This window comes from Lipotes vexillifer, unplaced genomic scaffold, assembly GCF_000442215.2.
Source record: "Lipotes vexillifer unplaced genomic scaffold, Lipotes_vexillifer_v1.1 scaffold251, whole genome shotgun sequence".
NCBI classification, from domain to species: domain Eukaryota; kingdom Metazoa; phylum Chordata; class Mammalia; order Artiodactyla; family Lipotidae; genus Lipotes; species Lipotes vexillifer.
The window spans coordinates 1,958,933-1,985,419 of record NW_006770868.1 but is presented as its reverse complement, the minus strand read 5'-3'; the positions used below and the strand labels follow the sequence as shown (position 1 = coordinate 1,985,419).

At 50.5% G+C, this 26,487-nt stretch overlaps 1 protein-coding gene across 1 annotated transcript; it reads left to right on the top strand.

Moving 5' to 3' along the window:
- Nucleotides 1-20,208: 20,208 nt before the first annotated feature.
- CEBPB (CCAAT enhancer binding protein beta) lies at nucleotides 20,209-21,838 on the top strand. Its single transcript, XM_007446382.1, has one exon. The coding sequence runs from the start codon at nucleotides 20,414-20,416 to the stop codon at nucleotides 21,449-21,451; it is 1,038 nt and encodes a 345-aa protein (XP_007446444.1). The 5' UTR covers nucleotides 20,209-20,413; the 3' UTR covers nucleotides 21,452-21,838.
- The last annotated feature ends 4,649 nt before the right edge of the window (nucleotides 21,839-26,487 follow it).

The window sequence follows — 26,487 nt, the reverse complement described above, 5'->3', positions numbered from 1 at the left end:
GTGGGGGAGACCAGGAGTTCTGTTTTGGGCATGCTGTGTGTAAGGTGCAGGTTGGACGTCCCAAGCTGAGATGTCCAGTGGCTTCAAGTAGTTTTTCTGGCCTAGAGAATGACATATAATTTTGGTCATCAAGTTAGAGCAAAGTCAGAAGGGAGGGAAGAGGCAGAATTACACACCTAAGATGGGGACAAAGGCCAAGGGCAACAATGGGCAGTGGAAGGAGCCCGGCCTTTGAAGCTTGAAGTCTCACAGCTGTATTTCTGAGCTTCTGTGGGTCTATTTTCCTTCCGTGAAATGGAAAGAACAGCACTTCATAGGCTTGTTGTAAGGTTCACAGTGAGCACAGTGAGCGGTGGGGTACCTGCCAGGCAGGATACCCTGCCGAAACGTTTGTTACACTTGACTATGGGGGCGGTGGGGTGAGATCCACACCCTCACCTGACAGTCGAGGCCTTGCTGACTCTCCAGGCTTGTCTCCTGATATCTCGTGCTGTCATCCACTGCTGGGCCTTTGCCGTCACTGTACCTACTTCCTGGTGCATGAGCTCCCCAGAGAGTCAGGTGGCTGGCCCCTGACTCTCCTTCAGGTCTCTGTTCTCCAGTTCCTGCTAGCTCTGAGATGCAGGCTGCAAAGCCACCCGACCTGGACACCCCAAGGTGTCACAGTGTTGGGGGATGGAGCCCCCCATGACTTGCCTCAAATCATGTTGATCAGGATTGCTCCATTCACTTATTCACCAAATCTTTACTGAGAGCTGTTGTGGGCCGGATGCTGTGTAAGATGCTGGCCATACAGCAGTGGTCCCTACCCTCCCAGTTGCAAGAGAGACAGGCAATAAACAGGTAAAAAGATAATCTAATGTCAGGTAGGGACAGGTGATGTGGAGAAATGAAGCAGGGTAAGAGATGGGTGGAGGATGATAGGGAGAGCTTCATTAGGTGGAGGAAAACAGAGGGGGTGATCGGCATGGGGATGAGAACAGTAATATGTGGTCAGCAATAATGACCAGCATCTGTTTGGGCACTTTCTGTGTCATGTTATAACCTCACCGAATCTTCACATCATCCCCAAACAGTTGCTTAAAACAGTGTTGATTATTACTCCTTACAACTCTGTGGATTGGCTAGTGGTTCCACTGCTGGTTTCACCTGGTCTCACTCTTGCAGCTTCATTCAGCTTCCAGCTGTGCTCATTCATACATCCAGCAGTGTGTACTGGTTGTTGGCTGGGGCATCTCAGTTCTGTTTGTGGCCTCTCATCTTCCAGAAGGCTAGATGGGCTTCTTCACATGGTGTTATCAGGGCAGCATCCAAGAGTGCTAGGGTCAGATGTCTCATAAGTCACTTCTTTCATTTTATTCATCAAAACAAGTAAAAAAGCAGCCTGGAGGCTCCTTGTTCCTCATTGGCTCCCTTGCATCACATGCCCGTTCCTGGACCGGTCACTAGCAGGGGGAAAAGATTCCCTTTAGACCCCTCAGGCCCTTCTAGGGATCTGGGGATGGGGTCACTTTCCTGAGCCAACTGGGCTCCTGGGGGAGGCGTGGACATTTGAACAAAACTGGGGCTAGGTAGGGGCCATTACTAACCACTGTTAATGCTGGGTGGAGCTTCTTTCTGGGCATTTTACAGACCCAAATAAAAGCAAAGAGAACCCTTTCTGGGAGATTCTTGGGACTGTGGGTCCCAGCTCCTGGGCACAATCATGTACTTTTTTCTTGGGAGCAGGGGGAATAACAGATTAAAACCATGTTTTAAAAACTAGATGGTGATTTCTAAAAACCCTTTTAAAATAATAATTTCTAAAAAATAATTTCAAATTTACAGAAAAGTTGTAAGAATAGAACAGCAACTTTCCATATATCTCCTTCACTCAGACCCCCCAGTTGTCAACATTTTGCTACATTTATCATTCTTTTTCTCTGTGTGTGTAATTTTTCTGAACCATTTGAGAGTCAGTTACACAAAAAAAGATACAATGTCCTTTGACTCCTAATTACTTTAGTGTGCATCTTCTAAGAACAAGGACATTCTCTTACATGACTACTGTATAGTTTTCAAAACCAGGAAATTCAATGCTGATACAATGTTATAATATCATTCTTATTCTCCATATTCACATCCCACTAATTATCCCAATAATAACCTGAAATCCTTATTCTTTTTTAATAATCTTTTTTTTCAACTTAATTATTTTTGTTATTAATTAATTTATTTTTGGCTGCGTTGGGTCTTCATTGCTGTGCGTGGGATTTCTCTAGTTGCAGCGAGCGGGGGCTACTCACTCTTCATTGTGGTGCACAGGCTTCTCATTGCTGTGGCTTTTCTTGTCATAGAGCATGGGCTCTAGGCACATGGGCTCAGTAGTTGTGGCTCGCAGGCTCAGTAGTTGTGGCTTGTGGGCTCTAGAGCACAGGCTGAGTAGTTGTGGCACACGGCTTAGCTGCTCCACGGCATGTGGGATCTTACTGGACCAGGGCTTGGACCCATGTCCCCTGCATTGGCAGGAGGATTCTTAACCACTGTGTCACCAGGGAAGTCCCTGAAATCTTTATTCTTAAACCAGTGACTACCAAAGTCATGGACCCCTTCCAAAGAGATAAAACGCATGAACCTGTCCGAAGAGAAGAAAATCAATAACATCTATAAATCTGCTTAAAGAATCTGTGCTTATAAACCCTGCCGCAGGCTCTGTGCATTGAGAGCAGTGATTCTCAACTGGGAATGATTTTGCCCCCCAGGGGACATTTGGCAATGTCTGGAAGCATTTGTGGTTGTCACAACTGGGGGTGGTGATATGCTACTGGTATCTTGTGGGTAGATGCCAGGAATGCTGCCAAACATCCTACCAGACACAGAACAGCCTCCCCCTCCCCACAAGCAGAGAATTCTCTGCCCCAAAATGTCAGTAGTGCTGAGGTTGAAAAACTGTGACCTACAAGTAAATTGGGGAGAGACGCCTCCCTCTATTGCAGTTGGAGCACCCACTGAATCCACAATTCACCCCAGCAATTCTTTTTCCCCAGCTACTCTGGAAAACCCTGCTCCTATAGGCATAGGGAGGCCCAGCCAAGTCTGTTTACGATGGCTCCAAAGTGGAACCAACCCCCATGCCCAATTAGGAGGAGACTGATAAAATTAAACAGTGTAGTCATGCTGTGCTCGCAGCACTTCCTTTGGCTCTGTTTGCTCCTCTGTAAAATGGGGTTGGGGAGATGGGCTTGGAAGGATGCCAAGAATCCTGGGCCCAGCTGCTGCTTTATGACTTATGGGCATAACTGCTCTGACTCATGCATGATTGATGCATTGGGATTATGCACAGACATGTCTCTGAGCTTTTATTGAGAGAAGGCTGCCCTGGAATGTCTTTCCACTGGAATCGAGGGCAGGGCCTCTGCTGAGTCACCTCTGGCCCTTGGGAGTGTGGCTCAGGGTATGGCTCATTTTAAAAGCAGCTGCCATTTCTTTTCTTTTTAAAAAATTATTTATTTGTTTATTTATTTATTTTTGTCTGCATTGGGTCTTCATTGCTGTGCACGGGCCTTCTCTAGTTGCAGCGAACGGGGGCTACTCTTCATTGCGGCACGCGGGTTTCTTGTTGTGGTGGCTTCTCTTGTTGTGGAGCACAGGCTCTAGGCATGCGGGCTTCAGTAGTTGTGGCATGCGGGCTCAGTAGTTGTAGCTCGTGGGCTCTAGAGCACAGGCTCAGTAGTTGTGGCACACGGGCTTAGTTGCTCTGCGGCATGTGGGATCTTCCTGGACCAGGGCTCGAACCCGTGTCCTCTGCATTGGCAGGCAGATTCTTAACCACTGGACCACTAGGGAAGTCCCTTTTGTCTCCATTTTTTAAATGAGGAAACTGAGGCTCAGAGAGGTCATGACACACAGCTGGGAAAGGCAAAATTGGGATTCAAACCCAAGACGAGTCAAATTCCAAAGTTTGTGCTATTTCCAGTCTGCTGCACCTTCTCCCACACATAGTAGGTGCCCAGAAAATGTATGAGCATCAGAAACTGGACAGTATATTCATTGGTAATAGATCACCGAGTTTTAGAAGAAAATATGATGGCTGCCCAGCTATGTTACCTAATGACTACTGTTCCCAGCCTCCCTTGCAGCAATATAGGACATATGACTAGTTCCAGCCAATAGGATGAGAGTGGAAGTGGCACAGAACATCTGGTTTGTGCCCTTAAAGAAGTTGACTTCTACTTCCTTTTCTCTACTACCCACTGGCAGGAATGTAGATGTGATGGCAATGCTAGAGCAGCCATCTTGGACCATGAGATGGAAACTGCTGGTTGAAGATGGAAGAGCTATAAGACAGAAAAGAGTCTGGGCCCCTGATACCATAAAGCCACCATCCAAGTCTGCTCTCATTCAGATTGATGTGAGACAGGAAAGTAAACTATTTTCTTGTCTTGTAGACATTTGTTATTTGAGCCATTCTTACAGCATTGAGCCTGTATCTCACCAATGCATTTGTTAAATGAACAAGTAGATGATTGAATGACAGAAGGAGTAGTCAGATCCAGCCCCACAAACATGTAAACAATGCACAAAGACGGCACTTCAGCCTAGGTGGAAGTATCTTCCAAGTGTATGGAAAAATTCACGGCCAGTGGAGCCAGTTTCAAACCTGGCCCTTGTACTAGCTTGTTGTATGCCCCTGGGTAAGCCACGTACCCTCTCTGGGCCCCACACTTCTGGGTTGTAAACCAGGCTAAGCAAGTTCATGGAATCTATGCAATTTAAAGATGTTCATTGCTCTCTGGAATTCCATTTCTAGGAATCCATTCCCAGAGAAATTCTCACCCCATAGCCCATGAACACAGGTGCAAGGATGTAGCTTCAGACTGGTTTGTGGAGCAAAAACTTGGAAATATCCTTAAAGGTGATTGAATAAACTCTGGCAGGTTCATGCTCTGGAGTGCTGGACAGCTGATTGTGGCCATGAGGAATTCTCTGGTGACACCTGCTGGCACAAAATGATACTGCATCCCAGCTCAGTGAGGAATTGGAATTTCTAGAACAAGAGGTTCAGGGTAGCTGTGAGGGTAATTTGGGAAGCCACAGAGCAGGGAGAGATTTAGACGGAAGGCCAAGGCAAGGAGATTGGCCTGGGTGTGGAGGTTGAGAATACAGACCTGGGTTCAAATTCCAGCTTCACTATCTACTAGCTGGGTGAGCTTGGGACTTTCTCTGAGGCTTAGTTTCTTCTTTAATAAAATGATGATCCCAGGGCCCTCATCATACAGATGTCTGGTGAGGATTTGACGAGAGCATTCATTCATTTGATTTTTTTTTTCATTTGATTATTTATTGAACTAACATTAAGCACCTATAATGAATCTCATCGTGGCACTAGGGATACACCAAGACCTGAGTCCTGCCCTCATGGAGTCTCGTTGGGGGAAGACTATAAAAAAATAAACACACATATAAGATATTTTCAGGTACTGATAACTCTGTAAAGGAAATAAAGCAGGAGATGGATCTGTGTGGGTGGAGGCACTGTTACAAATAAGGGGCTCGGGGAGGGGGGGCGTCCCTGAGGAGGTTTGAATGGAGGCTTGAAGAAGAGGCATCTTGTGTATTTAGAAAACATACAAAATGCCAATGGAAGAGGCTGGTCCATAATACATGCTCAATACACTGTCTTATGACACAAAGGAAAAGAATTAAAGGGAAGACTGTAATCCATTTCCCAGGGTCTGAGGAAATCACAGAGAGTGAGAGAAGATTTTTTGGGGCCTGACAGGTGAAGAGCCTGGACCTGAGTTGACCCAGCTCTGGGTGGCCTTGGGCAAATCACTGTCTGGGCCTCCATTTCCTCATTTGGAAAACAGGGCTGATAATGTCCACGTTGTGAGATTGGGGGTTATCATGGGCTGAATTGTGCTCACCCCCTCCAGTCATATGTTGAAGTCTTGGCCCCCAGCATCTCAAAGTGTGACTGTATTTGGAGATAAGTCTTCAAAGCGACGATTAAATTAAAACAAGGTCACTAGGGTGGGTCCTAATCCAATATGACTGGTGTCTTAATAAGAAGAGGGGATTAGGACACACAGATGCACAGAGCAAAGAGGGTAGGTATGAGGACACAGGGAGAAGACGGCCATCTCTGAGCTGAGAGAGAGGCCTCAGAAGAAAACAACCCTGCGGACACCTTGATCTCAGACTTCCAGCCTCCAGAACTGTGAGAAAATAAATGTCTGTGGTTTAAGCCACCCAGTCTGTGGTACTTTGTTATGGCAGCCCTAGAAAAGTAACACGGGGTGATATATGAATACAGACAGGCACACAGGAGGCCCTTAATAGAAGCTGATTTCCTTGGCCAGAACCACATGGAGACTCTCAGCTGTGCCTGGGTCCTGATTTGGGAATCCCCAGCATCTGTGTAGACCCAGAGTCAGCCTTGGGATTGCTGCGGTTCCTCTGCAGCTTAGTCCACACTGTGCCTGGGATCGGCCCTGCCCTGGGGACTCAGCACACCTAATTTCTGCCCTCCCCTCTGGTTCTTTACTCAGTCAGTCCACAAACTTAGCATGTAGCACTGTGGCCATTCTCTGAATTATGGCATGGCTGTATTAGCGAGGATCCAGTCTGGAAAATAGAGACCACTCTAGGCATTTCAAACAGAAGATGAAATACAAGGACTTGCTTATACAGATGATGGAAGAGCTGAGATGCCAAAAGGGCAGGAGGAGGCACCCCAGGATGAGCTACAGCGGGAGGTCAGAGGGACAGGAGGATGTGGTATCACTAGATCCAAGAAGCCAGGGCTGGAGCCATGGTGGGGACTGCCTGGTGGGAACTGGGACCAGGAAGGGAGGTCCTCTTGGGGAGGGACTGGTCCTCCTTGCCCTCAGATGCTTGTTCTGCCCTTCCCTGGTTCTGTTCTGAGTTGCAGAGGGGCTGGGCTCTGCAGGCTGCATTTCCCAGGCTCCAGGTCAGCTGACTTCCATCGGCCAGTGAGAGATCCTGGTGGGAGATTGGAGGTTTGAGGAAGGGAGAAATATTTTTCCCTGTCTCCTTACACCTTGGGCTGCATCTCCATCAACAACTGCGTGTTCTCCACGGCTCCGACGCCCACAGGACAGTCCACTGTGTTTCCCACTTTGCTGAGTGACCACAGGCCCCGGGCTACTGTAGTGTTACTTCCTCCCTCAGGCCCTCCAGCTTAGAAGTGGCAGTGACTTTGCTGCTGCGGATTCTGATTCTTCACAATTTCTTGGTTGGCTTCTGGGCTCCTGCATCATCTTTGTAACCAATTCCCTGTTGGAAAGTCTCTCTGTTTAAATGCTCAGTGGTTTCCTTTCCTGATATGAGTGGTTTCCCTTCCTGATATGCAAGCAAACTGGCAAGTGGCCAGCCCAGCAGGCTTTTCCAGCCCTTTCCCCCTTCTTACAGATAAGAACCTGGCAGACTGCAAATGGGAGAGGCAGCTGGGTGCTGGGGATCAAAGGGCAGCCCTAGAGTCAGATACGCCTTGCTTTGTCCTAGTTCTGCCATTTGTCAGCTCTGTAAACTTCATCAAGTCATTTTCCCTCCTTGAGGCCTCAGTTTCCTCACCTGTCCTGTGAAGATAAGGATTGTACCCCTTGACACGGGGCTGTTTTGAGGATTTGATGAGATGTGGCATGGATAGAACTTAGCCACAACCTTAGAAAAGAAGAGTAAAGAGGGGGCTTCCCCATCAGCAGTTGAAAGCCGTATGCCATTATAGTAGAAGCTGTGTGCGTGCTGGTGCAAGGACACACAGACCAGCGAGGCGGAGCAGTGACGGTGGAGTAGTCCGTGGATACCTGAGAAGTAACGACACAAGAACGGCAGCCCCGCCGCCCAGGAGAAACTGTTCAGAAGATGGTGTTGGGAAAGTGGCCCCAAATAAAACTGGATCTTTAATTCATACTGAATTTTTGGGAGGGACTGGTCCTCCTTGCCCTCAGATGCTTGTTCTGCCCTTCCCTGGTTCTGTTCTGAGTTGCAGAGGGGCTGGGCTCTGCAGGCTGCATTTCCCAGGCTCCAGGTCAGCTGACTTCCATCGGCCAGTGAGAGATCCACAAAGGCGGATTCTAGATGGATTAAAGGCTTCACATGAGGTGCAAAATTATAAAAATTAGTAGAAGTTATATATACACGATGGAACGCTATTCAGCCATGAAAAGAAGTGAAATTTTGGACTTCCCTGGTGGCGCAGTGGTTAAGAATCCCCCTGCCAATGCAGGGGACACGGGTTCGAGCCCTGGTCCAGAAAGATCCCACATGCCGTGGAACAACTAAGCCCGTGCGCCACAGCTACTGAGCCTGCGAGCCACAACTACTGAGCCCGCACACCACAACTACTGAGGCTGCGCACCTAGAGCCCATGCTCCACAACAAGAGAAGCCACCGCAGTGGGAAGTTTGCGCATCGCAACGAAGAGTACCCCCCGCTCACCACAACTAGAGAAAGCCTGTGCACAGCAACGAAGACCCAATGCAGCCCAAAATAAATAAATAAAATAAATAAATTTAGAAAAAAATGAAATTTTGACATGTGCTACAATATGGATGGACCTTGAAAATATTATGCTAAGGGGAATAAGCCAGTCACAAAAGGAAAAATATTCTATGATTTCACTTATACCTGAGCAGTCAAATTCATAGAGATAGAAAGCAAATTAGAGGTTTCCAGAGGCTTTGGGGAAGAGGATGGAAGGAGGATTACTGTTTAATGGGAACAGAGTTTCTGTTTGGGATGATGAAAAATTTCTGGATGTGGACAGTGGTGATGGTTGCACAACATGGTGAATGTATTTAACACCACTGAATTGTACACTTAAAGTAACTAAAATGGTAAATTTTATGTTATCTATTTTTTACCACAATAAAAAAGCACAAAGGTATAAAAAGAAAAAAAAAACCATTTTGATTATATCAAAATGAAGGAATTCTGACTAAAGGACCCTATAGACAAAGTTAATAGGCAGATGTTAAGTGTGAAGACATTGCAGTGTCTAAGACTGCAGTGCTTAGAATATATGAGAAACTCCTGCAAACAACAACAGAAAAGACAGCAGCCCCAATAGAAAAAGGGCAATGGACGTGAAGAGCAATTTACAGAAGAGGAAAACCACAAGCATGGGAGGAAGGCTCAAACTCACTAGTAATCGGAAATGCGAATGCAAACAACCAGGGGCTATCACTTTACACCTATTAGATTGGTAAGGAATAATGTTGGACAGCACCCAGATTTTCACCACTGAAAGGAACGAGGGCTGGGGTAAGAAAAGTAGAAGTTGAGCCTGGAACATCTTGTTGTGTCAGAAAATACGGACATGCTCCAAGAATGATGGGGACGTGATAAAAGGACACAGGAGCCAGCCGAAAGGGGCTGACACTAGCCAAATCAGGGCCAATCTGAGCATCAAAACAAATAATGGTAATGATGGATTTATAACCCCTGGAATAAAGTAAAATCCATGAGTCCATACTGATATAAGCGCGTATTCTTTTGTGTCTGGTGCTTTTCACTTGGCACAAGATTTTAGAGGTAACCAGGTCGCTGCACCTATGAATGGTTGTCACGCCTATGATTAAAGTCAATTGCTTGAGGGGGAAGCAAATTTTGAAGTTGAGGAGGAGGGGGTTGGGCAATAAGGATGGGAAATTTCTCTTCAAAGCTGGGCCTGGAGCTTCCTGCCCTGGGGTGTCTGACCTCTCAAGTTCACCACCTACACCTGCTTTCTCTACTCATAGCAGCTGCAGAGGTTGGAGGTTGGGCTCTGTCGTCACCTGTCGGTGACTCTAGACAAATGCAACCAGAGATGCCAGCATTGCGCCCAGCCGGGTGGGGAGATTGTGGGTCAGGCTAGTGTGTATTTTCCTGGGTTGTGCCCCCAAATCACTGAGCACCTCCTCAGCACCTGCATGAGTCCTCTGTGTGTGTGTGTGTGTACAGAGATGACCTATATTGGGCTGACCTTGAGGGGCTCCAAGGAGAGGGAGATTACACAAAACTAACTCCAGCCGGGGCAGAATAAGATCCTAGGGTCACCAGGTGTAGGGAGCACAGAGGAAGTGGAGAGTAATTTGACTTGGGCATTCAGGGAAAGTTTCTCAGGGCGTTTCTCAGCTGGAGGTGGGAGGGAAGGGTGTAGAGGCAGAGGGGACAGCAAGAGCAAAGGCGTGGAGGCAGGACCATGCCATGCATGGCTTTCTAAGCTCCAACAAATGGTAATAAGGTAATACATACCCATGGTGAACATTTTAAAGTTAGAAAAGGAGGTGGGTCTTCCACCTCCCACCTCAGGACCCTCGCCCTCCTCCTGCAGTGGACTTCCTCTAGGGGCTTCCAGTGAACCAGCCTCCTGGTAGGCATGCCCTTGTGCAGTCCCCAGCCCTTGCATCTGGCCTTTCCAGTAGAATGTGACAGAAATGGTGGCGAGCCAGTTTGGGGCTTCAGCCTAAGAAGACCTAGCAGCTTTCACTTCTGTGCCATGGGGGAAGCTGGCTGCTATGTAAGGAGTGCAGCTACTGTGATGGGGAGACCATGAGGAGAGACCACCTGGAGGGGCCACAGGAGAGAACTCTAGCAGAGACAGCTTGGACCACATGCAGGGGCCACACGACAATAACACACACGCAGAGGCCACACGTGGAGAGAGAAACTGCATAATGGAGAACGGGGGAACAAAGAACTCACTGGCAGATGTGCTCCAGCAACCGTCAGCTCTTGAGGCCAGCCTAGCTGAGGTGCCGCACGTGGGAATGGAGAAGTCACCTTGGATGTTCCAGCCTGCAGCCAGCCCTGGAGCAGAGACAAGCTGTCCCCTCGTGCCCTGTCCCAATTCCTGACCCGCAGGATCGTGAGCAAACAAAATGGGGGTTGTTGTTGGCCGCTAAGTTTTGGGGTGTGTTATTACACAACGTTCCGAGCACCCTGAACTCTGTGCTGCCAGTGCTGCCAGTTTCTTATGGCTCTTGCAGTAGGAGACTACATCCTCATAAAACACACGAGGACATTTCCGTATCTCCCCTCATTTATGTGGGGTTTGCACACCACACATCCTGGACTGCACTTGGCCTTTTCCTCTTAACGATAGACCTTGGAGATGGTCCCAGATGTGTGCGGTTCAATACAGTCATCACTAGCCACAGGAGGCTACTTAAATTTAATTGAAATTGAATGAAGTAAACAATTCAGTTCTTGAGTCACATGAGCCACATCTCAAGTGTTCAGTGGCCTCATGTGGCTGGCAGCTCCCACATGGTACAGCACAGATGTGGAATATGCCGGTTATCCCAGAAAGTCCTGCGGGATAGTGCTGGTTTGGATCCTCTCCCGTAGAGCTGCCCCATTCTTTTAAAATATTTATTTATTTATTTGGCTGCCCTGGGTCTTAGTTGCAGCATGTGGGATATTTAGTTGCGGCACGTGGGCTCTTAGTTGCGGCATGCAGGATCTAGTTCCCTGACCAGGGATCGAACCCGGGTCCCCTGCATTGGGAGTGTGGAGTCTTAACTGCTGGACCATCAGGGAAGCCCCTGCCCCATTCTTTTTAGCAGCTGGAGAGTATTTCCTGGAAACAACGGCCCCTGATGTTATGTCACAAGATTTGCTATTGCAGTGTTCATTGTGCTTGTGCAGGTGTGAGTGTCTTTGTAGTATAAGTGCCCAGCATTTCTGGCCCCATGATGTTTCCCATTTTGATAGCTATGGTCAAAGTACAACGAGAGGTTGAACCACTTTGCAAAGCCACCAAAAGTGTGTAAGTGTGCCGGTTTTCCCAAACCTTCATCAACACTGTGTGAATTCACAATTAAAACTTTTTAGCTAATGGCGAAGGTTTTCAAGACAAACATGATTCTATCAGGATACTGCTCTGCCATGCCTTTCTTTGACCTCACAATGCCATTGGGCATCTCTCCATGCTGACATATGAAGATCTACCTTGTCCTTTAAAAAAAATTGTGGTAAAATTAACATAGCATAAAATTTACCAATGAAAAAAATTGAAGTATATGTATATATTTTTAAGATGACGTTATTCTTTTTTTAAATTAATTAATTTATTATTATTATTTTTTTGGCTGCGTTGGTCTTCGTTGCTGCGCACGGGCTTTCTCTAGTTGTGGCGAGCGGGGGCTACTCTTCTCATTGTGGTGGCTTCTCTTGTTGCAGAGCATGGGCTCTAGGTGCACAGGCTTCAGTAGCTGTGACGTGTGGGCTCAGTAGTTTTGGCTTGTGGCCTCTAGGGTGCGTGGGCTTCAGTAGTTGCGGCGCATGGGCTCTAGAGAACAGGCTCAGTAGTTGTGGTGCACCGGCTTAGTTGCTCTGAGACACGTGGGATCTTCCTGGACCAGGGGTCGAACCTGTGTCCCCTGCATTGGCAGGTGGATTCTTAACCACTGCACTACCAGGGAAGTCCCTCAAGTATAGTTGATTTACTATATTGTGTTAGTTTCAGGTATACAGTGAAGAAAGTGATTCAGTTTTATATATACATATATATATTTTTTCAGGTTATTTTCCATTATAGGTTATTACAAGATGTTGAATATAGTTCCCTGTGCTATACAGTAAATCCTGTTGCTTATCTATTTTATGTATAGTAGTTTGTATCTGTCAATCCCATACTCCTAACTTATCCTTCTACCCCTTTCTTTCCCCTTTGGTAACCATAAGTTTGTTTTCTATGTCTGTGAGTCTGTTTCTGTTTTGTATATAGATTTATTTATATTATTTTTTAGATTCCACATATAAGTGATATCGTATAGTATTTGTCTTTCTCTGTCTGACTTACTTCACTAAGTATAATATTCTCTAGGTCCATACATGTTGCTGCAAATGGCATTATTTCATGCTTTTGTTTTCTGACTAATATTCATATATATATATATATATATATATATATATGCCACATCTTCTTTATCCATTCATCTATCGATAGATATTTAGGTTGCTTCCATATCTTGGCTATTGTAAATAGTGCTGCTGTGAACATCGGGGTGCATGTATCTTTTTGAATTGAGTTTTTGTCTTTTCCAGATACAAGTCCAGGAGTGAGATTGCTGGATCATATAGTAGCTCTGTAAAATTTACCATCTTATAATCCAATAGTTTTGATAAATGTATCATGTTTATGTAAGATGCTATTATTAGAGGAGGCTGCACAAAGACTTTATGGGAATGCTGTACTGTCTTTACAACTCTTCTGTAACCTAAAAATGTTACTAAGTAAACAGTTAAAATCAATCGGCAATTTAAAAAAGTTCAAAAAAATTTACCATCTTAACTACAGTTCACTGACATTAAGTATTATATATTCACACCATTGTGCAACCATCACCACCATCCATCTCTAGGACTTTTCATCTTCCCAAATTGAAACTCTGTACCCATTAAACAACTCCCCTTTCCCCTCTCCCCAGCCCCTGGAAACCACCATTCTACTTTCCATCTCTGTGAGTTTAACTGCTCTAGGTACCTCATATAAGTAGAATCAGACAATATTTGTCCTTCTGTGTCTGGTTTATTTCACTTAGCATAATGTTCTCAAGGTTCATCCATGTTGTAGCCTGTGTCAGAACTTCTTTCCTTTTAAAGGCTGAATAATATTCCCTTGTATGTATAGACCACATTTTGTTTATCCATTCATACATCAGTGGACACGTGTTGTTTCCACCTTTTAGCTATTGTGAATAATTGATGCTATGAACATAGTTGTACAAATGTATTTTCAAAACCCTGCTTTCAGTTCTTTTGGGTATATGCCTAGAAGTGGAATTGCTGGATTGTATGGTAATTCTATCTTTAATTTTTTGAGGAACCGCCTTACTGTTTCTCACAGTGGTTGTACCATTTGACATTGCCACCAACAATGCAAAAGGGTTCCAATTTCTCCATGTCATCACCAACACTTGTTATTTTGTTTCTGTTTTTCTTTTTTTTGATGGTAGCCATCCTTGTGGGTATGAGATAGTCTATCATTGTGGTTTTGTGCATTTCTGTAATAATTAGTGATTGTGAACATCTTTTTGTGTGCTTATTGGCCATTCATGTATCTTCTTTGGAGAAATGTCTATTTCTAAGCCTTTGGCCATTTTTAATTGAGTCGTTTTTCTGTTGTTTTTTTTTCTAATAAATTTATTTATTTATTTATTTTTGGCTGTGTTGGGTCTTTGTTGCTGCGCGCAGGCTTTCTTTAGTTGAGGTGAGCAGGGGCTACTCTTCATTGCAGTGTGCAGTCTTCTCACTGAGGTGGCTTCTCTTGTTGTGGAGCACGGGCTCTAGGCACGCGGGCTTCAGTAGTTGTGGCTCGTGGACTCTAGAGTACAGGCTCAGTAGCTGTGGCACACGGCTTAGTTGCTCCGCGGCATGTGGGATCTTCCTGGACCAGGGCTCAAACCCGTGTCCGCTGTATTGGCAGGCGGATTCCTAACCACTGCGCCACCAGGGAAGCCCTTTCTGTTACTGAGTTGTAGGATTACTTTATATTTTGTGGATATTAACCTCTTATCAGATATGTGACTTGCAAATATTTTCCCCTATCTTGTAGGCTGTCTTTCCACTCTGTTGATTTTGTCCTTTACTGCCCAGAAGTTTTTAATTCTGAATGTATCAAATATATCTCCTTTGTGTCATATACCTTGTCACTTTAAATGGCTATAGAGTGGTCCATTGTGTGGTTGTTCTGTAACTGGATCTATCAGCAAATCCTGAAGGTTCTACTTTTAAAATTTTTTAAATATTTATTTATTTATTTGGCTGTTGGCTGCGCCGGGTCTTAGTTGCGGTACGTGGGATCTTCGTTGCTGCGTGCAGGATCTTCGTTGCCACAACATGCGGGATCCTTAGTTGTGGCATGCGGGATCTAGTTCCCTGATCAGGAATCAAACCCCGGCCCCCTGCATTGGGAGCGTGGAGTCTTAACCACTGGGCCACCAGGGAAGTCCCAGGTTCTACTTTTAAAACAGATTCACACTATTTCTCACCACCTCCATGGCTTGGTGGAGTCCCCTGTCATCTGCTTTCATGACTCCAGTTACCTCCTCACTGGGCTCCCTGCTTCTGCCCTTGCTTCCAGGACAGTCCATCCGTCATAGGCAGCCAGAGGGATTCCATTAGAACCGAAGTCAGATACTGTCCCTCCTCTGCTCAGAACTCTCCATGGCTCCCACTAACCCAAAGTAAAAGCCCAAGTCTTTAGAGCGGCCCAGAAACCCTGTGTGATGTGGCCTCTCCACTATTTCTGTGAGATAATCTCCTGCTACTTCTCCTGTGCTCCACCCACAGCAGCCACACGGGGCAGGCATGCTTCTACCCCAGGGCTTCCGCACTTGCTCTTCTCGCTGCTGCTATCTGCATGGCCCACTCCCTCACTGCATTCATGTTTTTGCTCGCCTGTCACTTCAATGAGGTCTCCCTGGACCAGTCTAAAGTTAAAATAAAATCCCCCAACACTCCCCATGCTCCTCCTCTGCTGTGTTTTTCTCCATGGTGCTTACCAGAATATAACACTTTGTATAGTTGACTCATTTATCTTGGTTATTGTTTGTCTTCCCCAAGAGGAATATCAACTTCATGAGGATAGGAATCACTTCTGTCTTGTTCATGAATATGTGTCTAGGGCATGAGCCACAGTAAGTGCCAAAAATGTTCTTTTACACACATTTATGAATGTTTATTTAGGCAAATTTTCCAGAAATGGAATTGTGAGTCAAAGAGAATGCATCTTTTAAATATTTTTAACCACGTTGCTCAGGTGCCAAAAAGTATTTGATGAATGACTAAATGAAAGTGAGTACCTTTCATCTGTTTGTTGGACATTTTTATTTCTTTCAGTGATGGCTTGCTCTTATCCTGTGAGCATCTATTATATCCATAGTGCTGACCTCTATATCCTATAAGCAAAGTACCCAGTAGGTCCTCCATCAAAAAAATTCATTTAAATCACTCCTGCATTCCCAGAGCTTGCCACGTGGCGGCAGCATATGCTCAGGCAAGTTTCACTAGTCAGCACCAAGGGTATCCCAGGATTCCAAAATTCTGGATCCCAGGACACTGGGCCTGGCAGCCCTCGGGGATCTAACCTAGGTCCCATTTGGCAGGCGGGGAAAGTGAGGTCTCAAAGAGGAGGCCTGGTGGGAAAAATCTCAGCCATAGGAATCAGGGACAATCTGGCTTTTAAGTTCGCCTCTTCTACCAGTTCACTGTGATGCTGGGTGGGCGAAGCCCTAGCCCACTCTGGGCCTGCTTCCCACCTGCCTGATTTGTGAGGTTATCATGACTTGCGAGGTCAGGCCCTCTGTGGGGCCAAGGGGAGGCAATTCACTCTCACGTGTTGAGGTGGGTCAGTGTGAGGGGGAACAGTAGGCCCAGACGCCCAAAAGAGAGGGGATATAATTACCCGCATTTAATAGACCAGGGATTGAGGTCTAGAGGGTGCCACAGCCAGGAGGGTACAGAGCAGAAACAAAAGACCTTCCTTGCAACCCCCAACTCCAAATCCACTAGAGACAATCTCCATGGACCATCTCTGATGGTTCCCCCTTCAGCCTTATTTTTCGACCTGCTGGCTGACTTCTAAGCCCTTTTACCTCTCTCTGTCAAGGAAGCAACAATGGCACTCCCTTTGGGCAAGGTGCCTTGGTTTCCTCCTGCAAATGGGGCTAAAGAAAAGCTGCAGAGACTGGGAGAAGGAACTCTGAAAGCAGTTTGGGGGCAGAGGAGGGGCATGTATCTGGGTAGGAAGTGCCCGTTCTTCCACAGTCCCCGCCAGGCTCCTGCCCACCACTCCTAGCCATGTGGTCCCGGCCCACGGCTTCCGGTCTTACAAGAGAAGCTGGAAGTTCAAATTTTGATGTGAAGTGTCTTGCTTTTTAAATGTTGGCAATACATTCATTAAAGAACAAAACAAACAAAAAATCTGGAGCAAAACACTATGGGGTCAAGCTGAACACGTCTCTGGGTTGGATAGGGCTTCTGGCTGCCATTTTGAGACCCTTCCCCGCCCCAGGTTCCTACAGACACTTATGCCAGATGGTAACTGGGAGAAGTCACTGTGGGTGGTGTCAGGTGGATCCTGGTTTCTCGGCCCTTGCTGCCTGCAGGCCCGCTGGGGCGTGTTCCAGGCCTCTGGGCCATAGTGGTTCAGCTCACATCACCGCCCTCCTCGGGGAAAGGCTGGGCATTAATGGTGGGGCAGCAGGCAGGGCCTGTTGAGCAACGAGCCTTGTGAAAACAAGGGCTTACGTCACCCATGCACGCAGCCTCCCTGCAGGACACCTAGGGTGGCACTGGGGTGGGAACAGCCACTGATTTCACTGTCAGGCCAGGGCAGAGTGGGAAGCAAAAGGCTCAGTATTTGTTAGGTGAGGTCAGAAGGGCAAGACCCCAATGGGATTGAGTCGGGTCCTTGGGGGCTGGTTCCCAGGGTCTGGGTTGCCCCTTGACTTGCTGTGTGACCCCAACTGCCCTTATCTGAGCCTCAGCTTTTCCATTTGGAAAATGGGGCTCCCACGGCCAGACCCGTTATGATTTGTTACAAACCCAAAGCGGGAGGTCGGGCTGGAAAGACTTTAATCCTTCCCACCCCTTGAGTGTGACCTGGGACACACTTAGCTCTGCTGGGCCTCAGTTTCCTCATTCGTAAAGTGGAGATAATAATAGTACCTGCTTCCTACCAATTATCGGGAGGATTAAATGAGTTAATATATGTAAAGAGCTTAAAATATGGCTCAGAGAGGGTGAAAGATTGTGTGAGGACACACACAAATTAGCCTCAGACTCCCCAGGTCTCACTGCATCTCCCCAGAGTCCTGAGAGGTGGGGGTGGGTGCTGAAGCTCAGAGAGGGGAGCCATCTTGTCTGAGGTCACACAGCCCAGCTAATTGTGGGGGGAACCTCACCTTCTTCTCAGCCTCCTCCATTTATTGAGCACCTCCTGTGTACCAGGCACTGTTCTAGGCACTGGGGGAACCACAGTGAATAAAACAAACAAAAATCCTGGCCCTGTTGGAGCTGACAATGGGAGAGGGCAGTGGGGACAGAAATCAAGATGTGTAGGTGAGATAATGTTGATTGTAATTGAGAATGGTGAAGGAGATGAAGCAGGGGGATGCGAAAGGAGTGATCAAGGGCCTAGGACTTTCGATGGGGAGGTCAGGGAGGCCTTCTCAGAGGAGGTAACCTTTGGGCTGAGCCCTGAGGAGCTGCCTTGGGCAGAGCTGGGGAAACAGCGGTTTTGGTCCAGAGGTAACAGCAAATGCATTCGTCCCCCGGTACATTTTGAGCATGCCTGATCCAGGAGTTCCCATATTTGAGGGCTGGCACTCATGGAGGGGTTAGTCTGGAGTGGGACTGAGGCAGACAAGACAACTAGGATAACGGTGGCTGGAGATAAGGGCTGGGAAGGAAGTTCACCAGCAGGTGGGGCAGGGAGGGCCTCCTGGAGGCAGTGGCCCTCAAGCTCAGCCCTGAGTGTCCCATTTTGCAGCTTGGGAGGCCTGGCTGGGTGGCCCTGGGGCCTTGGATCCCTCCCTGGCCCAGAGGCTGCTGGGAAGGCCTAAAAAGCCAGCAGGCTGGGCCAGTGTTTCATCCTGTTCCTCCCTGCCCCCCACCCCCCAAGGGCACTCAAGAGATGTCATTTCTCCAGCTCTCCAGGGCGGAGGTCACCCCAGCTCAGCAGATAATGCTGAAGGTTGAGCAATGTCCACCTGCCCGCCAGGGCCAGGGCTGGGGTCAGTGGGCTGGGGGTCAGCAAGCAGGCAGGCTGGGAGCTCCTGCCTGGGCGGCCTGGGCCGGGAGTGGTAGAGGGGTAGGCCCAAGGAGCTGCCCAAATGGCCTCAGAATGGCTCAGGAGAGGTTAAGGGGCTGCTGGAGCTCACTCTGCAGGGAGGGCCTCAGGCCTAAATTCAGATCCAGGTGGGCCATCTTGTTTCCCCATCTGTGAACCAGGGGGGCAGCAAGGGCATGCTTCTGGCAGGGTGAAAAAGCAAACTCTGGGTCCAGGCCCACCCTCACCGCCCAGTAGGGACCTGGTGAAAATAGGGGCATTCCCTTTTCTCTCCTGCATGGCCCCTCCTGAGCCTGGCTGGTCCCCCACCCCACCAGCCTCAGAAACAGGTGTTTTGGCCTCGGGTGCAAATAGGTCTGAGGGTGCCTGGACAAGGGCTTTCCTTCCGAGAACAGTGGGGGACATGAGGCCATGTGATCTTGGGTGTGCTGTGGGCCTCTGGGCCTCTTTGTACCCTGGGAGAAGGCCCTTCTTTATGATGTGCGTCCCAGAGCCGTAAGCCGTATGTTTGGGAGTCTGTGGTGGAGACAGTAATACAACTAATAATAACAGTAACGACACCTTCACGGACTGAAGCTTGGAGAAGTGAAGTGACTTGCCCAAGGTCACACAGTGTGTTGGAGAGAAGCATCCCCGTCCCCTTCCACCCTCCCGGGGCCCATGTCGGGGTGTGGTGGGGCTGGAGATGACCCGGATGTGGTCTGAGGGGCGGGCAGGTGCGGTGTGCGTGGCTAGGGGAGGGGCGCGGTCGACCTTGGCACAGGCCCAAGTGGAGCTCGCCCCTGACCTGCAGGCCTCCAAACCCAGGTCTTCGTATTTAAGACAGGAAGTCGCCACAGGTGTGAAATTCCCTCCTTCCAATATCTGGGGATGGGGGCAAGTTTAGGGGCGAGGCTGGACCCAGGGAAGGGCCGTGGAGATGGGTCACCTCTCCGGGAGCCAGAGCTGGGGTCTCCAGCATCCCGCCTGGAGCGCGTCCCTTCGGTGGGGAGTCGGGACTGGTTGCAGCCGATCCTGAAGCCAGCGCCTCCTCCAGCAGGGGGCGGGCCGCGGCCGTGTTTGGGGTGGGAGAAGATCACGTTGCCCCCTCCCCGGATTCTCCCCTCCCTTCTAGTATAGCCTCCAGCCCAGAGGGGGCGGTCCGGGGGCGGGTTAGCGCCTTCTCTCGCTCCCAATCCCGGGGCCGCCGGGTGGGAGTGGGCAGGGGGCGATGCCGCCCCCCACCGGGCCGAGGGACCCCCGAGGGCGCGCTCTGGGTCTCCAATCTGGCCACTACGCCCCACTGCCGCCCTCTCGGGGGTCTCGGGCGGCCACAGTGTGTCCTCTGCGTGCCTGGGGAGGGGCTGGGGCGGCCTCCAGGCGTGACGCAGCCGTTGCCATGGCCCGCCTTATAAATAACCGGGCTCAGGAGAAACTTTAGCGAGTCAGAGCCGCGCACGGGACCGGGAAGGGGACCCACCCGAGGGTCCAGCCGCCAGCCGCCAGCCCCCGCACTAATAGCGGCCACGCCGGAGGGAGCGGCAACAGCATCAGGGACACAGCAGCGACAGTTCGGAGCTGGGAGGCCGCGCCACCTGCGGGCCGGCCGGAGCGGGCAGCCCCAGGCCCCCTCCCCGGGCACCCGCGTTCATGCAACGCCTGGTGGCCTGGGACCCAGCATGTCTCCCCCTGCCGCCGCCGCCTGCCTTTAAATCCATGGAAGTGGCCAACTTCTACTACGAGGCGGACTGCTTGGCTGCTGCGTACGGCGGCAAGGCGGCCCCTGCGGCGCCCCCCGCGGCCAGACCCGGGCCGCGCCCCCCCGCCGGCGAGCTGGGTAGCATCGGTGACCACGAGCGCGCCATCGACTTCAGTCCATACCTGGAGCCGCTGGGCGCGCCGCAGGCCCCGGCGCCGGCCACGGACACCTTCGAGGCGGCTCCGCCCGCGCCCGCCCCCGCTCCCGCCTCCTCCGGGCAGCACCACGACTTCCTCTCCGACCTCTTCTCTGACGACTACGGGGGCAAGAACTGCAAGAAGGCGGCCGAATACGGCTACGTGAGCCTGGGGCGTCTGGGGGCCGCCAAGGGCGCGCTGCACCCGGGCTGCTTCGCGCCCTTACACCCGCCGCCCCCGCCGCCGCCGCCACCGCAGCCGGCCGAGCTCAAGGCGGAGCCGGGCTTCGAGCCCGCGGACTGCAAGCGGAAGGAGGAGGCCGGAGCGCCGGGCGGCGGCGCCGCAGGCATGGCGGCTGGTTTCCCGTACGCGCTGCGCGCCTACCTCGGCTACCAGGCGGTGCCGAGCGGCAGCAGCGGGAGCCTCTCCACGTCCTCGTCGTCCAGCCCGCCCGGCACGCCGAGCCCAGCAGACGCCAAGGCGCCCCCGACCGCCTGCTATGTGGGGGCGGCGCCGGCGCCCTCGCAGGTCAAGAGCAAGGCCAAGAAGACCGTGGACAAGCACAGCGACGAGTACAAGATCCGGCGTGAGCGCAACAACATCGCGGTGCGCAAGAGCCGCGACAAGGCCAAGATGCGCAACCTGGAGACGCAGCACAAGGTCCTGGAGCTCACGGCCGAGAACGAGCGGCTCCAGAAGAAGGTGGAACAGCTGTCGCGCGAGCTCAGCACCCTGCGGAACTTGTTCAAGCAGCTGCCTGAACCCCTGCTCACCTCCTCCGGCCACTGCTAGCGCGGCCCCCGCGCGCGTCCCCCTGCCGGCCGGCCTCCGCGCTGCCGGGCGCGCCGCGGCCACCGAGACTCCGGGAAGCGCCCGCGCTCCCGCTCCCGCTCCCGCCCCCGCCCCTGGTGGCGCCGGCAAAACTTTGGCACTGGGGCACTTGGCAGCGCGGGGAGCTCGTCGGTAATTTTAATATTTTATTATATATATATATATATATTTTTGTCCACACCAACCGCACATGCAGATGGGCCGCCCGCCCGTGGTGTTATTTAAAGAAGAGATGTCTATGTGTACAGATGAATGATAAACTCTGCCTCTCCTTCTGACCCCTCTCCAGGCGCCGGCGGGCGGGCCGGTTTCGAAGTTGATGCAATCGGTTTAAACATGGCTGAACGCGTGTGTACACGGGACTGACGCAACCCACGTGTAACTGTCAGCCGGGCCCTGAGTAATCGCTTAAAGATGTTCCTACGGGGTTGTTGCTGTTGCTGTTGTTTTTGTTTTTGTTGTTGTTTTTTTGGTCTTTTTTTTTGTATTATAAAAAAATAATCTATTTCTATGAGAAAAGAGGCATCTGTATATTTGGGAATCTTTTCCGTTCAAGCATTAAGAACACTTTTAATAAACTTTTTTTTTTTTTGAGAATGGTTAAAGAGCCTTTTGGGGGCAGTAGTTGGCTTTGATTTTTTTTTTCCCCTTTATTTTGGATTTATGATTTTATATTTGCTTTTCTGGCGTGTGTGGGGTTGTTGTGTGTGTGTGTGAGCTGCTATTATTTTTGGCTCTTTAGGTGGTTGGGTGTGGGGGGGTTGCAGCTGCTTTTTCTCCTCTGCTACTCCCCCAGGGCCTGTGCTTGGAGATGGGGGTACCAGGCTGGGCGGGGGAGGGGCAGAGGAGTGCTGGGCCAGGCTTTCAGGGTGACTCAGTGCCGCTGGGTGCTGGGGAGGAGTGACTCGGAACCTTGCTTGGGGAGGGCCTTCAGGGACTCTGGCTGGTCCTGAGTGCTAGGCTTGGGTTTAGATGGGCCTGGAGGGCTCCGACCTCTGCACAGTGCTTGGGGACCCAGCCAGCAGAACTGTGACTCTGAAAGGGGAGGGGATACAGGTCTTGGTCCTGCTGAGCCCAAGTTGGGGCAGATTCTTTTGGAAAGTGAAGTGGGGCCGGCTGTTTAGAAAATAGTATGTGTGTGTATGTGTATTTTTAAGAGAGTGGCCTGGGTGGCAAGCTTGGGTTTGTGTCCCTGGCCAGCAGGAGGGGAGAATCCGGGCCAGGTAGGGGAAGTGGGGGGAAGGGTTCCTGTACTTCCACTCCTTTTCCTAGGAGTGGGAGATGTGCCATTTGTCCTCTTTGCCCAGTTGTGGACACTGAGGCCCAACCTCACCTGCTCAAGGCGGCTGAGCCCAGGTGTGAACCCAGGGCTGCAGTCCCTGATTCCCTGGGACAGAAATGGCCCCAGGCGAGGCTTCTTCCCTACCCCCTGATACCCTCCCACCCACCCGTTCGCACTGCACCTCCACCCCTATTCCAGCCCTGGACAGCATTCCTGAGAGTTGAGGATGTAGACGGAGGGGTTGGTGGATACACGTACAGTGTCCCACGGTGCCTGGCACGCAGGAGGTGTTATATAAGCATGTGCTCTTGTTATTATTTTTCTCTGGGAGGCTCCTGGCATTTGGCACTTGAGTCTAAAGCGCAGCGCGAGCATGGCCAGCGCTTGCCAGGGGCCAGTGTCCAGTAAACCCTGGACCTGCCCCATCTCATTTAAACCTCACAGCAGCCTTTGGAGAGGTTGCTACCATTACAAGGCCTGCTTTTAGAGCTGTGGAACAGCCTTTTGGCTGTCAAATCCAAAAGGGTGAGAAACTGGTTTGGGGGCCCCCTGCTCTAGGAATTCAGGGGTGGAGGGAGGGTGGAATGGGGGGCTTCATAGCTTAGTTTGCTGAGGGCCTGGGGCAGCCTGGGATCTTGGGAGCAGCTGCTGATTTTGTGGTTTGAGAAGGGGGAAATGCTTTTGCCCTCCCTTTCCCTTTGGAGGCCTGGATGTTCCTTCCCTGTGGGAGGCCAGGATATGGGAAACAGAGACACTCAGCCCCCACCGTTATGGAGCTGAGGATCAAGGCAAACACCACCTCTCTAATCCTAGTGTCTCCTGTTCGTGGCCTGAGGGCCGTACAGAGCGCTGGGCACAAATAACCTCACTTTGGTCCTGGGCCTCCATTGTGGCCCCGGACAGGTCTTATCCTGGGCGGCCTGATGACTGATGGGAACCTGGAACCTCCAAGTCAGTCCAGTGTCAGCACGAGCACATCGGCTCAACTGCCTCTAGGATTTACCTGCTGAAGGGCAGAGCCTGGGGGCTGGACCTAGGGAAGGAGGTAGCTCAGTCTTTTGGTGGGGAGGGGAGTTGCCATTTAGGAACGAACCTCTCTAATCCCCACTCCTTTGGTCATGGAGAGCTGGCTGGTGTGTGCTGCTCACCCATTTTTGTCACCAGAGGACGCAGAGGTGGTGAGGGGGAGCAGCCTGGTCAAAGAGTGACCCCCAGGCTCCCCCTTCCTGAGTGCTGCCTGAGAACGAGTGTTGAGTGCAGCTCTTTACACACTCACACTCTCCCTATTATCTGCATAAGCACCCAGGGAAGGTGCTACACTGGTTTTACAAAAGTAAACTGAGGCCCACAGTAGCGGGGTTAGTGCTCAGGTAGAGCAAGGGTGGAGCCAGTTAGGAAGCTAAGTCCAACTCCCAAGTCTCTGGGGAAAGCTTAGGGCTGAGAGCCTGGCTGGTCATCCCAGCCCCCACCCCAAATCCTGGACCCTTCCTGGAGGGCTCCTTGCCCCACCCCGGGCTTAGGTACCCCAAGTGCCAGAGTTAAGTGACTTGCTTATGGTTTCACAGTTTGGAAGCAACATTAAGGGAGTTTGAACCCAATCCCATCTGACTACCCCTGAGGAGGGCTTGGAGAAATAGTTAACAGGTTGAGGGCTCTGATGGTGGTCCTGGTGGCCTGTGGGAGCACTGTGGCCAGAGCTGTGCCCAAAGGACTTGAGGAAATGTCATAAATGGGGGGACACCTACCCTATGGATCACTAGGCTAGGAGAGCTAAAGGCTTGCAGGGACGAGGGGCCAGTCCGTTCAAAAGCTGGGAAACAAGAAAGAGAGCTGGATGGGGTGAAGCACGAGGAGTCCAGGGACGTGCCTTGAGGAACAGGAATAATAGTGGATGCAAGTTCAGTGTTTATGATGTGCAAAATAGCACGCCTAGACCTTGGCATAGATGGATTTGCTGGTTTCTTCCAACTGCCCAGGAAGGCTGGTCATGTTAACCACAGACCCATTTAGTGGGGTTGACCACTGAGGCTAGCTGGGAAGCCCAACCAATGTTTGCTCAGGACAGGAGAGTTGATAACACATTTGCACCTCATAATCTTGTGTAGTTGCCCCACAGCCTGGTGATCTTACCAAGGATAGAAGTGGGTGTCAGAAATGAAATCTGGAGACACTGCCGGGTGCCGGGCCGTGTGCTCTTGGAGGCCATGGATTTTGTTGCTGGCATTTTCCTGCCAAGCCAGCAGGCTCAGAGAGGGGAAGTGACTTGTCTAAGGTTGCACAGCTAAGAATGGTGGAATTTGTGGGTAGGAAAGAGAAGCGGGACTTCCCCGTCTAAATACCTAAAGAGTGTGTCCTCCTCCACCCAAACCATGTCTAGACCTCCCTGGGACTGTTTTGTCCTTGTTTCTGAGATATTTATTTGTCCAGTTATTTTTTTTTTTACTTATTCAGTAAACATTATTGAGCACCTGCTTTGTGTCAGGCCCTATGCTGGGTGCTAGGGACATGTGGTGACCAAGATGGAGGTGACAGTTTATGGGGAGAGACAGACAGTATCTAGTAACTAGAATAAGGTAATGACAGGTGGGGACGAGGGCTCTGAGGGAAGGAAAGTAGGGCAGGGAGGGGTGGGGAGGTCCAAGAAGGCCTCTCCTAGGGGGTGGCGTCTGAGCAGAGGCCTGAGCCAGGTGAGGTGTGAGGGGGGAAGAGCCTCGGTTTCCTGAGCGCACACTCTACGCCAGGTGTTATCGTGTGTGCCTTACGTACCTTTTATCCTTGCGATAATCCAATGATATCCATCCCCCTTCCCTAGTTGGGGAAACTGAGGCACAGAGAGATGAAGGCACTGGCCCAACGACTGGTGAGTGACTAGCACGAGGCCTTCTCCTCCTGCCTCCCCCTCCATGGCTCCAAACCTCTCATCTGCTCTGCTTTCCTCTCCTGCCCCCCACCCCCTTAGTCCTTTCTCGGCCTGGCTGACCACCTGGGTGACTAGTGATGGAGCCCCAGAGGCCCCAGCTGGCTGGCCGGCTGGCCACCCCTCCTTGGGGGTTTTCAACCTTGTATTGGCCATAGCCATGTGCAGGGGGTGAGGCAGGCCAGGGTGGGCTGGGGAATTGGGGGTTGGAGTTTGAGCCTCTCCCAGGTGCCCTCTGAGAACAAGAAGTAGGAGTCCCGTTTCAAAGAGTGGAGACCTGAGGCGCTGAGAAGGGACATCACTTGCCCAGAAAGCAGAAAAGTTGGGATTTGAATCCATGTCTGTCTGAGACCCAGGCGAAGCCACTTTCCTGTCGGCTAGTTACTGCATGTGGGGGAACAGGTGGGCAAACCTCAATTTTGCACCCTTTGGCCCATCTTTGAGTAAGAGGCAGGGGAAAAAAACACCTCTGAGTTTTGCCCCTTATTTGCTGGGTGACCTCCAGCAAGATTCTTGACAAATTTGGGCCTGGGCTTCCTCACCCATGAACAAAGAGCAGTACCAGCTTCCATTCACATATTCAGCTAGCGTCAAGTGAGCCCAAGACAGTCCCTGTATCCCTGGGGCTGACATCCTGCTGGGGGAGATGGATGATGGATTAGCAGGCTAATTTCAGACTGTATTAAGGCCTTGGAGAAAGTGGTAGAGGGTGACTGGGGAGAGTAGAGAGCATTCCAGGCAGAAGGAGCAGCAGGTGCAAAGGCCCTGAGACAGGACCAAGCTCAGTGTGTCAGTGAA

Excerpts from the sequence above, each read along its gene's own strand:
- CEBPB (XM_007446382.1), top strand. The coding sequence starts at position 20,414 with ATGCAACGCCTGGTGGCCTGGGACCCAGCATGTCTCCCCCTGCCGCCG.